At 35.4% G+C, this 13,323-nt stretch overlaps 1 protein-coding gene across 1 annotated transcript; it reads left to right on the top strand.

Moving 5' to 3' along the window:
* The first annotated feature begins 8,672 nt into the window (after positions 1–8,672).
* LOC132642834 (BURP domain protein RD22-like) lies at positions 8,673–10,968 on the top strand. Its single transcript, XM_060359858.1, has 3 exons — positions 8,673–8,745; positions 9,082–9,193; positions 10,184–10,968. Exons 1-3 carry the CDS (start codon positions 8,716–8,718, stop codon positions 10,744–10,746), a joined length of 705 nt encoding a protein of 234 aa, XP_060215841.1. The 5' UTR covers positions 8,673–8,715; the 3' UTR covers positions 10,747–10,968.
* The last annotated feature ends 2,355 nt before the right edge of the window (positions 10,969–13,323 follow it).

The raw sequence follows: 13,323 nt of genomic DNA, 5'->3' as shown, positions 1-13,323 counted from the left end.
AAATGAGGAAACATCTTTAGCCCCGATTTGGGTTCTACTTCCAGAATTGAAGTATCACTTGTACAATTGGAATTATCTTAGACAAATATTGGTACAAGTAGGAACCCCTTTGAAAGAAGATATTGCTACTACTTTAAGAACTCGACCAAATTTAGCAAAAGTAAGAGTTGAAGTAGATCTGGAAAAGATTCTACCAAATAATATTTTTATTGGTTTAGAAGGAAAAGGGGTTGGTTTGAAAGGTTATTATCAAAGGCTTGAATATGAAGGAGTCCCAGCTTTTTGCAGAACCTGTAGATTACAGGGTCATGATCACACCAAATGCAAAGTAGTGGCTAGGAAAAAAGCCAATGTGCAGGAAGGGAAATTGATTGTTACAGAAGAAATGCAGCAAAATCAAAATAAGAAAAGGGAACAAGGAGTACAGCAGGATAGGAATGGTGAAGAACATAAACAAAGCAACAAAGGCAGACACGAATTTAACAATGGAAACACTGCTCCAAGCACTTCTAAGGTGATAAAGGGTAATGTTGATGAAGAAGGATTTACTCAAGTCACTAGGAAGAAGAATAACAAGACTACTGCAAGACAGAATAACACTTGGAATGACAAAACAAAAATCAAGGGAGATGGACACCACAATGAGCAACATAATGAAGTTGTTCATAATGAGCAACCTAATGAACCAGGCCAACAATCACAGCCTCATGAACAAGGCAACAACACAAAACAGCGTGAGACACAAAAAGAGCAACAAAATAAGCTACAAGATCGAGTCCAAGGCAAGCAGGATAATAATGCACAGATACAAAATTATGATGCATCACAGCAGCAGCAAGATGAATTTGACACCCCAGTTCAGGGCAAAGAAATTTTTAAACAAAATATCAAGAATGCAGGTGCTAAATGTCAGAAAAAGAAGCCAAAAAAGAAGAAAAAGAAAGCATCAGCAGCACGATTCCTCAAGAATATGCTTTGGGTTAAACAAAAACCAAAGCAAGTAACTACTAGAGAGGTACTGGATAAATCTGAGAATCCTAAGTCTCAAGAACAAAGCTGTGACAGTGTGGAGGCCAACCAGAAAGACAATAAAATCACAATCATTGATAGTCAGGGTAGCAGTTCTAAGGGAGTTAAACCTGATCATATGTCTCCTATTACTGCTGATACTGAATGCAGACAACAAAAAGGTGGTCATCTGGTATTGGACTTGGGTTGGCTTGAATTCATACCACCTGTAATCCAAAATAGACATGGCCCGGACATTGGAAATAACTCTGAACATGACTATTGTTATGACACTAGTGAAGATCAAATAGAAAGTGTATCATCTGAAGAAGAAGTCCTAGACAGCTTTCTAGATGCCACAGAAGCAGAAGACGAGCAAATCATTGATAACTTAATTGAAGTTTTTTCACCTGCTCCTAAAGACATAAAGGACCCTATTACTCAGGAATCTGATCAAGTCATTCAGAAGCAAGGTCTTTCTCCAAGAGGTAACAGACATAGAAAAGGTAAAAAGGTAAGAAAGGAAAGCAATAAAACTTTCCTTGAAGATCAAGAACAAGCAGAAAATGTGGTTCCTCCCTCTAAAATTTCTTTATGATTAAGTTCATAATATGGAATATTAGGGGGATCACTTCCCAAGGTGCTCTTGAAAGACTAATTCAATTAGTCAGAATGTATAGAATTAATTTTGTTGCTTTACAGGAACCTTTCTTAAAGAGTAACAAAATTGATAAGTTTAGGAGAAGGCTTGGATTTGACCATGCCATCTCCAATTCTCATAGTAAAGTTTGGATTTTTTGGAATTCTGATATTTTTTGTTCTGTGCTTTCTAAAAGTAGGCAACAAATTACTTTAAAAGTTAACTTGCAGGGAAGCACTGATCCAGTATGGATTACCACTGTCTATGCTAGATCCAAAGCAAACAAAAGAAGATACCTTTGGCAGAAACTAAGAGATTTAAACTCTATGATTGATGGTCCATGGATCATCGGTGGGGATTTTAATTCAATTATGGAAGCCGAAGAGAAAAAAGGGGGTGTTCCTTTTAGATTACGTACATGTCTTGATTTTATTAACGGTATGGATGATTGTGGTATGACAGACTCTGGTTTTGTAGGTAATGTCCACACTTGGTGTAATGGGAGAGGGGGAGCTAACAGAATTCATATGAGGCTGGACAGGCTTATGCAGAATGACGAATGGGCCAGTAAATTTCCAAATACTACAGTGGAACATCTGTCTAAGACTGGATCGGATCACAATTTACTTTTGGTTAGCTGCTCAGATAATGATCAACACGCTACCAAATATTTTAAGTTTCTCAATTTCTGGACGGACCAGGAAGATTATCTTTCCTTGGTCAAAACAGTCTGGGAAACAGAGGTATATGGTAATCCTATGTGGAGGTTACATCAAAAGCTCAAAATTCTAGCTAAGGAGTTAAGTAAATGGTCTAGAGAATGTATCGGAGATGTGTTCAAGAGAACCAAAGAACTGGAAAAAGATGTAGCAGCTGCTGAAACTGCTTATTTTGCTTCAGATTCTGATAGTGATCGAGAGTATCTCAACAGATCCAAGGCTGAATACATTAGATGGTTGAAGATGGAAGACTCCATCCTCAGACAGAAAGCTAGACTGAAATGGGCTGAGGATGGAGACTCCAATACTAAGTACTTTCATAGTACTATCAGGGATAGAAGGAGGAAAGCTCAAATATACAAGATTAAAGATCAGCATGGTCAATGGGTAGAAGGAAATAGTAACATCTCTAAGGCTGCTATTGATTATTTTAGTCACATGTTCACTGGAGATACAAGGGTGGAGAACCTGGATTTTGTTAGACATTGTGATAATCTGATCAATGATGAGGATAACATTCTACTGACAAAGATTCCAACTACAGAGGAAATCAAAATGGCTATTGATTCTATGGATCCAAACAGTTGTGCAGGACCAGACGGGTACAACGGCCATTTCTTCCAACATAGTTGGAACATTATCAAAGTTGAGGTAGTATCTTTTGTGCTTTCCTTCTTTCATGGTGCTGAACTCACTAAGTTTTATACTCATTCCTGTTTAACACTTATCCCCAAAGTTACTTCCCCTGATTGTTTTTCAAAATTAAGACCAATTAGTCTAAGCAACTTTTCAAACAAAATTTTGTCAAAAATCCTTGCTTTAAGAATCAACAGCATTCTCCCTAAGATTATATCTGATAACCAGTCAGGTTTTGTTAAAGGTAGGCAGATTACTGAAAATATCCTGCTAACACAGGAGATAATTCATGGAATCAGGTCCAAATCCAATAGTTGTAATGTTGTTTTCAAACTTGATATGTCTAAAGCCTATGATAAACTTTCCTGGAATTTTTTGATCTCTGTTCTTAGGAAGATGGGATTTGATGAGATGTTTATCAAATTGGTTTATAGATTGATTTCTAATAACTGGTACTCAGTGATCATTAATGGTACTAGATATGGTTTCTTTAAATCCTCTCGAGGTTTAAAACAAGGTGACCCCTTATCCCCTGCTCTCTTTATTATTGCTGCTGAGACTCTCTCTAGAGCCTTGAACTATCTTTTTCATAATGATAGATTTTCTGGTTTCTCAATGCATAAAAAGGGTCCTCAAATTAATCATCTTAGTTATGCAGATGATATTGTTCTGTTTACTTCTGGTGATAAAGTCTCTATTAAGCTTATGATGAAACAGTTGTATTTGTATCAAAAGGCTTCCGGACAAGAGATCAACACTGACAAAACTTTCTTTCTTACTCACAGTAAAACAGACAGGCTTTATAACAGAAGGGTTAAAAGATGGACTGGTTTTAAGCAATCCACTTTCCCCTTTATTTATCTAGGCTGTCCCATATACTGTGGTAGAAAAAGAATTTATTATTTCTCTAATATTTCCAAAAAGATTCTCAATAAGATTGCAGGATGGCAGGGCAGATTTTTATCACCGGGAGGTAAGGCTGTGGTCATTAAACACATTCTTCAATCTCAGGCTCTTCATGTTTTTGCTGCTCTTATGCCTCCTGTTACTACTCTTTATGAAATCGAAATGCAATTTGCTAATTTTTTTTGGGGACAAAAAAATGGCAAAAATAGTTACCACTGGTCTTCATGGGAAAACATGAGCTTTCCTACTAAAGAGGGTGGACTTGGCTTCCGAAGTCTATTGGATATCTGTCATACTTTTGCAGCTAAAAGATGGTGGAGGTTGCGAACAGAACCTTCTTTGTGGGCGCAGTTCTTATTAGCCAAATATTGTCAAAGAAGTAACCCCATGTCCAAGGTCATAGCTTCTAAAGATTCTGCAGCTTGGAAAGATCTACTACATATTAGGGACAAAATGGACATCAACATTAATTGGAAGATCAATTCTGGTAATGTACTTTTCTGGTGGGATAATTGGACTCTGCAAGGGTCCCTTTATCAGATGATTAACCCAATCCTCAAACCTGGCAATGTTAAAGTGAAACATTTCATACAGAATCAGCAATGGGGGCTAGATAATCATGATCCTTCCATACCTTTGGATATTCTGAATTTAATCAAAAGTATTCCAATAGGTCAGGAAGGACAGAAAGATAAAGCTATTTGGAAGTTAAGCACTAATGGTTTTTTTACCTGTTCAACAGCCTTTGAATTCCTTAGAAACAAAAACATGGCTGATCCCATTTATAACTATATCTGGATCAAGGAAATTCCTTTCAAGATTTCTTTCTTTATGTGGAAGCTTCTCATGAATAATCTTCCTCTTGATGCGTCTCTGTCAAGATTTAACATTAACAAGGGTCTTAGTTGTTGTTGTTGCAGGGTAGCTTGTCTTGAAACAGGAGATCATGTATTTGCAGCTAGTGAATTGGCCAAGCAAACTTGGACCATGATCACCAGCCCTCTAGGACTGAATATTACAGGAAACACTGTTCAGGCAATCATTTGGCAGTGGTGGAGACAACAACCTAGAAACATTGTTCACAAATTTCTTTTACTAATCACCCCAGTGATAGTTTGTTGGGAAATTTGGAAAGCAAGATGCACCAGAAAGTTTGAGAATAAAAAGATTACTGCCTCTAATATTTGTTTTCAATCTCTGTTTCAGATCAAGGTGGCCTTCCGGAAAAAATTCAAATTTATAGACTACACATGGAATTGGAGCAAAGTTTGTCTGATGGCAGAAAATTTCAAGGCAGTGATCACAAGCAAAATGATCAAATGGATCAAACCATTAGGCAACGCTTGGAAGCTCAACACGGATGGAAGTTACATGAAGAATCATAACAAAGCTGGAGCTGGGGGTATTGTTAGAAATGGAATTGGAAATATGATTATGGCATTTTCCTATCCTACTCAATTCTGTACTAACAACTATAGTGAAGCAAAGGCTGCTTTAATAGGCATTTCTTGGTGTGTCAACCATCAATTTGAAGCCTTAGAAGTGAAACTAGACTCCATGATAGTGGTCCAAATGATCAATGGCATCATCAGACCTCCTTGGAAGCTTCAGGGCATAATTGAAGATATACAGTCAAAAGCTCTACAGAGGAACATCACCTTCAAGCACTGTTATAGGGAAGCAAATGAAGTTGCAGACTCTCTAGCCAAACACGCTGCCCAAAATCAGGTTCCAATAATTTTTTTGCAAGAATGTGACCTGCCAAATGCTATTAGAGGTCCCCTCAGGATGAATAAATTAGATTTCCCTTCTTTTAGGAGGAGAGTTAAGAAGAATGCTACTTGGCAATTTAATCCTCCTTGATAGTGTTATTCCTTAGAATGCATTAACTAATCACTGTTTCAATGCATTACGATTTCATTGTAAGATCTGTTAGATCACCAAATTTCATAGGATAGGTTTGCTCGTGTCCTAAAAACATTACGGAGGTAAGGCCTTATGTCCCCCTCTATTTAACTGTAACTGTTGTATTTTTGGAATTCAATAGACGCGGTAGGGGTCTTGCCAAACCCCCCATCACCCGGGAAGTGAAAGCCCGGATGAATGGTTTTTTGGTAAAAAAAAAAAAAAAAAAAAAAGCGCATTTTCAAACATCAAACTCCACGTTTCAAGTTTGAAATTGAAATAAAAAATAAAAAAATAAAAAAAGTTGTCAGATAATTATTCATAGCCTTCCAAATTATGGAAGATCCTATATACCTTTGGTCAGCTAACAAATAAAGAATGGTTCACATGGAATCTAATGTAACTTGTACGCCAAATTAAAGCCCCTAATCGTCTAAGTTATACAGTGTTTATGTAGAAAAACATTAATAAGTGTGCATTAGTACTAAATAAGTAATATTTCACATGGAAACACTAATGTTACTTGTACGCCAAATGGCCTAATCGTCTAAGTTATAGGAATACATTATTAATGTAAAAAATCGTTAATAAGTGTGCAATTAGCACCAAATAAGTGTGCAATTAGTACTATAGTACTATTTTTTTTTTGTCAAATGGAAACACTAGTGTTATTTGTACGCCAAAGCCTTTAGTCATCTAAATTATACAGTATTCATATAGAATATAAAATATAGGTTATGATCTCGAGCAAACTTGAAGACATTATTATTGATCATTGACCTTCATAGTTATTCCAATAAAAGTAACAAGAAATGACGCCTACTGATTTTTGAAATGGGTAATCTTCAATTTTGATTCCCGCTTGCTCCATAGAAAAATCGCCAAGATCAAAAGTTAAAACTTGTTGAACTTGAAGCTTTGCTCATGGGGTAAGCGAAGTCAAAAGTTCAAGGGCAACCACCTCCAAAGTTATTCTTGTAAATCACCCCAAAAATAAAAATCCATGTGCAACATTTTTGGCTTGTTATTTCACATGAAAACAACTTTTTGCACGGATAGCCCTTCAAATGCACTGGTCTTTACAGAGTCAAAAATAGTTGGAAGGCTTCGCCAATTGGGAATCCTGGGTCTCATATATGTAATAGAGAATTCTACAACCAATATACATATGGTTTCCTTATTTAAAGAGGAGTCTAAAATATCCTCTATCACGCCCATCAATCTGTAGGGGCGGATGCACAGACAGATTGGTTCTAAGAAATAAGAATTGAGTTGCCGACAATGACTTTGTAAAACTGTTTACGAGTTGAAGCTGGGTAGGTAGATAACGAACTACTAAATCACCATGGGAGACACATTCTCTGACAAAGTGATAATCAATCTTGACGTGCTTACTGCGACCATGGAGAACTGGATTGGCAGCAATCTAAGTAGTAGAGATATTGTCTCACAGGACCTTCACAGGTTGATGAATAGTCACGCCTAATTCATTTAAAAGATACTGAATCCATATTGTCTCAGCGACCGTGTAAGCAACAACATGATATTTAGCTTCAGTAGAAGGATTTTGAGACAGTTGGTTGCTTCTTAGAATGCAAGGAAACCAGACTTAGACCAGGAAGACAACAAAAACAGTAGTGGACCGAGAAGTATAAGGACACCCAGCCTAATCAGCATCTGAATAAGCCGCAACCACAGAAATACTTAGGCATCCTCTCCTCATGAGCTTGCTTTTGAGGTTGAGTTAGGCCCAAGGTTCATTTCTTTAACATGGTATCAGAGCCAGACTCATCTCCAATTCTTTGTTCACCAATTTTGGGCCCCCATATTATATAGTCCATGCTCCAGTTACCTGGGCCTGGGCATGCGGAGGAGTGTTGATTCTCTCACATCGAGTTGGGATGGGTGTTTTGACTCCTTATATGAACTTTAGCAATCCTCCCCTCATGAGCTACCTTTTGGGGTTGAGTTAGGCCCAAGGTTCATTTCTTTAACATTGTCCCTCGTATTTGTGGTCTTTAATTATTGGTCCTGCTGCTCATTTAATGAAAATATCCAGACCTACTTCGCTTGACATAAGTTCTGTAACGCTTATCTTCGGAAACTGAATATTTGCGTCGCTCGGCATAAATTCTGTAGCAATTAAGTTATGCAATAAAAGCAGTGTGGTATTTTCATAATTTCTTGTAGTGTTTAGAATCTGGAGTTATGCTTTTTGGGTCGTATGTTCTTTATCTTTATAGAGTTGAATAACGTACCTGTTTTTGTAGAGTTTGATATGTTTTCTGCCATTGTTATGTTTTGAAAGTTTTACCGTGTCAGGCATAACTTGTAGGATGTGATACGAAAATGAAAACTCATGTTGAGCGAATATACACTTATGCCGCTCGAAAACTATTGAAGGGAAAAAATTAAAGACCACGGATTTGAGGGGTAAGAATTAAAGATCACCCCTAAATGGCACATTTGTGCGAATGACCCCAAGTTTTTTGGAGACAAAAGAACTGGATTATAGTTTTGGATTACAATATAAAATTTTAGAGGAAACGACAATTTCGAAAAAATTGTTGGAGTAATAGATTCTTCTTTTTTTCAAAATTAGTATCCTAGTCGGGAAAATCGTTATTTTGGATTATTGCATCACTTAATTGCTTCATTCATCGAGATCTGTTTATAGTCAGCATTATCCACCACGTATTTGCTCAATAATTAAGTAATCCAGTCATATTTTATTAGGAGTCAGGTCATATTTTATATTTGTAATATAAATATAAATTAATTTATTTATTTCCTAAGTGGAAAGTAGTGCATTTTATGCCTATAAATAAAGAACAGTTTCTGTTTCGAATTCCATCCAAGCTTTGCTATTTCTACAATATCTATCATAACAAAAATTTCCCAATGAAGTTGCAGGCCCTCACCATTTTCTTGGTGAGTAGAATTTTTGTTTAGTTTTTGTCTTATCTTTCAACTTATTTAAGTTTGGTTCTTTTCTAGTTATCATTTTAATTCAGAAAATAAATCAACTTAACTTATATGTTCATATAGTACTCTTTGACAAATTAAATCAGAGTAAATTCCACTAAATCACCAACTCAGGTTAAACGGTCTAAGTGTAATTATTCTAATTTTATATTTTAGCTCATTGAAAAATGACAGCTCAAGGTTAAGGTGATTTAATGGAATTTACTCATTGGAAAATGGAAAGCTTATTGTTTACATGGGACATATTGATAGAAACTTTTTTATATTGATGTATATATGTAGCTTGCGTTTGTGGCAAGTACTTATGCAACGATATCTCCAGAGGTTTATTGGAAAGTGAAATTGCCCAACACTCAGATTCCCAAAGTCATCAAAGATTTCCTTCCCCAATCAGGTATACAAATTGGGTCAGCTATATGAATTTTTTGGCTAGTCATACTTTACATTGCATGTTGAGAAATTTTTTGTCGCCTCATTATTTGTCTTTTGATGCCTTTAATATGCATATTGTGACTTAATTATACTTGTTTAATACGAGGAACATGCAAAGATTTCTCATGTTTAAAAATAATTTTCTAAAATAAAATATTATACTACAATAAATTTGTAAAAACTACAAAATATTTAACCACTCACCAGAATTAGTAGATTTAATCCAGTGTGAAACAGAACTAACAAACAAATATTGCTCAATTAAATTACCACTCATCTGAACAATTGCACATGCATCTTAATTATTTCAGACCTCATGTAAAGAGAAACGATAATTTTACTCCATGTCATTTTGGAATATTACTATTATTTTAGCATATTTCCTATATTTAACTTTTTTACAAATCTCTTGTGAAAAAATTATATATCTGAAATAACATTTTTAAAGAAGCACAAAATCAAAGCGAAGGGTACATATATAGGCATGTGAATCCTTTAACGGTTTGTTAGTTTGAACTCCTTAAATACCTTTAACTTATAAGTTCATTAAATCACTGATTAGTGATTATATATACAAACTCAAATACCTGATAGCCCATATTACAAATTATAGAACATTATAAAGCTACGGACCAAACTACATATTAAATAGAACATAATAAAGATAGGGACCAGAGCTTCATTTTTCTTTTCTTTCGTTTTCAGTGCTATATATCTCACTATTTTTTATGAGACTATATCAAGGGTACAGAGTTTTAAAGCAAACAATACCAGCCTAAGTATATTCTTTGTTGTTTGATACACAATAGAACTCTGAAAAGGTAGAATAAAATTTGAAAATTATCTTAGTTAATTTTTTGTCAAGATCGCAAGAAGTAATTGAAACATCATTAAAATAATTTATTGTATGCGTTTATAATTATATTAATTTTTTGCCATCGTGATTTTACAGAGCTAAAACAAGATAACACTAAGGAGAAAGTTTACTATGGTTTAAGTGGATATATAGCCATTAGCTGGCATCATCCTGCTGATTCGGCATATGAACGTCTTGTGCTAAAGAAGGTGCAAGAAAAGGAAAACCCTATCAAACAAGTAACTGAAGAAAAACTAGATGATGGTCCTTTGAATCAGTACTTCATATTAGAAAAGGACTTGGAGAAAGGTAATGTTATCAACTTTCCTTCTCTCCTAAATAAAAACGAAGCACCATTTCTTTCTCGACGATTTGCGGAATCGATTCCCTTCTCGATGGAGAAATTCTCGGAGATTCTCAACCATTTCTCGATCAATAGTAAATCGAAGGATGCTCAAGAAATTGAGAAAACAATCAAACTTTGTGAAGAGCCTGAAGTAAAACATAAAGAGATGAAAACTTGTGCCACTTCTTTGGAGTCTATGGTAGATTTCGGGATATCCGTGCTTGGGACAAACGATATCCTCGCGATTACTTCTGAGGTACAGGGGAAACTCAAAAATCGCAACGATACACAATTGAACAAGCTCAACAAATAGCTGATGGGGATAACATGGTATGCCACAAGCTTAACTATGCATATGCACTACATTATTGTCACGTTGGAGGAAATACAAAAACATTTATGGTATCTATGGTCGGTGATAATGGAACAAAAGTGAAAGCACTATCAGTGTGCCACCAGGATACATCTTTTTGGAACCCAAACTCGTTTCCTTTTGCACTTCTCAAGGTTAAGCCTGGAACTACACCAATTTGTCACTTTGTTCAAGATGATCAAATCGTCTTTGTCCCGATCTAAATAGGCCACTACTACGTGTAGTAATGAATAAGTGTTCAAGCCGTCCTAGCTAGTTGCCCTTGAAGAGTGGTTATTTGCCTTTTCTGGTACTCTGTGTTTCATCTGTAATGTATTTTTATCTTTATAATAAATGGAAATGATACTGGGTGTCGTGTCCCACTGGGCGTTCAACCCCATTTCTGGAATTAAACTAACTGGGGATATTGTTATTGATCCAGGCTTCATTTTTTTTTTAATGATCCCCAAAGATATCATTGGGTTAAAGAAAACTAGATATCGAATATTGTTAACAAAAAAATAACTTAACACTCTACAATAAATAAAGATATACGATTATCATAGAGATCAAGTATCTATAGAGCATATCAGTATAAATTCCACGGTTGCAAAATGCAAATCCACTTACAAAGGAATTACCATCCAAAGTCTTTCATGAGCATACTGCTCAGTGTTCATATGGGTTTCAGGTAATTTAAGGCTATTCAGTTCTTAGTGTAAGTTTGTACCTTTTTATATATTCTTTATATAAACACATTCCGATTTTCTATTTATAGTTCTATTTTATGATTTCAGTTTCAATTTTTTTAGGTTATTTCAGTAGAAATCAAGTATTCAGTTTATTTTGCACACTGACCTTGTTTTCCCTTTTATTTTTTATTTTTTTTTGTGTCTGAGTGGGTGTGTGTAGCTCAAGTGGGAGATCATTAGAGTTTATGGACTTACATATATTTTATTAAAGTAAATATAATTCTATGTTAGTTACTATCATTGAAAGGTTGGCCCAAATAAAAAGACACTTCATCAAGTATGGGGCTTTATGTCTAGATACTTTTATGCAATTTATAATTTAGTGATGGGTTAATTAGAAATACATAAATTATGTGCAATAATAAATAGGGTGTCCCTTAATAAGGCGTATGATTTCTTTTTTGATATCCCATCGATCGTTAGAAAAAAAAATTCTTTTTTTGATATCCCATTGTTAGAAAAGAGAGAGACCCGCTTACGTTTTGGTTTGGAAGACTAAAGACCATATGATTGAAGAATTTTGCAAGTTATCGTGGTTTCATGTACGCTTCTGCTTCCAATTTTTATTTTTTATTATTTGACATGATAGATCCTGAAAGATAACATCTTCTTTTGGATTTGAACACCTTGGGACTATCTCAACCCCAAATGGTACAGTAGTTCATAAGGCGGGGATTGTCCAAGACCATACGAGGAGGTAAATCCCCAAAATTTGGCAGAAGCAAAGACTATAATCTATGGCTTACAATGGCGTATTTCACACAATCTTCAAAATATTGTTCTGGAAAGTGATTCCCTAATCATTGTTAACATGATAAAGGGATAAAACAACACAGCTTGGCAGCTTCAAGATGCAATAGATGATATCAATAGAATGCTTTCAATGTAGAAACGTAATTTTGAGCGCCTCGGGATGTTTTCACCTTTTTAATATCTCAATTTTTCTTTTGAGTCTAATATTGCTATTTGGAGTTTTATCTGATTTTAGTTGTTTTATTCATGAAAACCGAAAACTACAAAAATAGAGTGATGTTTGTTTGTCAAAAGTTATGCATTTTTCTTAATTAGTTAGTTATTACTCTTATTTTTGTAATTTTAGATTTTTGTTTACTATTAATAGAAAACCAAAAAAAAGTGATAAAACGAAAATCAAAAGAGGACCAACCAAAAAGTTCCACGTCATAAGATTCCTTCCAATAAACTAATTCCTCCTACTCCATTTTACAATACACGTTTTCATACATCTACACATATACACCCCTCCATTACCCCAAAACCCATCTCCACCGAACCCACACGGTCTCCATCGGAAAAACCAAAAGAAACAGTCACCTAAACCAGTTTCCACCTCCGTCGACACCACCTGAAACCCACAGCCATCTGGTCACCCAATCCCAAAACAGCCAAACGACCAAAACCCGTAACCAAACCACCGGAAAGCAACCCAATAATACCCTTAAAATCAACCACCCTCGTTTATAACACAAAAATCAACAACCAAAATTCTGATAGTTGAGGTACGGTTCGAATTTTTTCTGTCAGCGACGTACTTGTGACGGAGCTTGAGGTGGAGGTGACCAGAAGTTAGTATACAATAGCTTAGTATAGTTTTACTTTTGTTTTCTTTTTGACATTTTTAGAAAGGGGCAATCTCAGCCATTTTTGTGCGCATGCTTCTTTGTTTGTTTGAGTTTACCTGTGTAGCACCCCTTTTTGGGAGGATGCTACTTACCACAAAAAGGAAGAGTAGTGCTTCATATTGAGCATAATCTTCAATAATTTTAGA

Source organism: Lycium barbarum, chromosome 5 (genome assembly GCF_019175385.1).
Source record: "Lycium barbarum isolate Lr01 chromosome 5, ASM1917538v2, whole genome shotgun sequence".
Classification (NCBI taxonomy): Eukaryota; Viridiplantae; Streptophyta; class Magnoliopsida; order Solanales; family Solanaceae; genus Lycium; species Lycium barbarum.
Note: the sequence above shows the minus strand (reverse complement) of the source record. Positions and strands in the feature narration are given on the sequence as shown.

What these genes read in the sequence shown, in the direction of transcription:
- LOC132642834 (XM_060359858.1), top strand. Translation starts at nt 8,716, where the DNA reads ATGAAGTTGCAGGCCCTCACCATTTTCTTG. An exon ending in AGGCCCTCACCATTTTCTTG is followed by an intron (nt 8,746 to 9,081) that starts GTGAGTAGAATT and finishes GTATATATGTAG; the next exon opens with CTTGCGTTTGTGGCAAGTAC. An exon ending in AGATTTCCTTCCCCAATCAG is followed by an intron (nt 9,194 to 10,183) that starts GTATACAAATTG and finishes GTGATTTTACAG; the next exon opens with AGCTAAAACAAGATAACACT.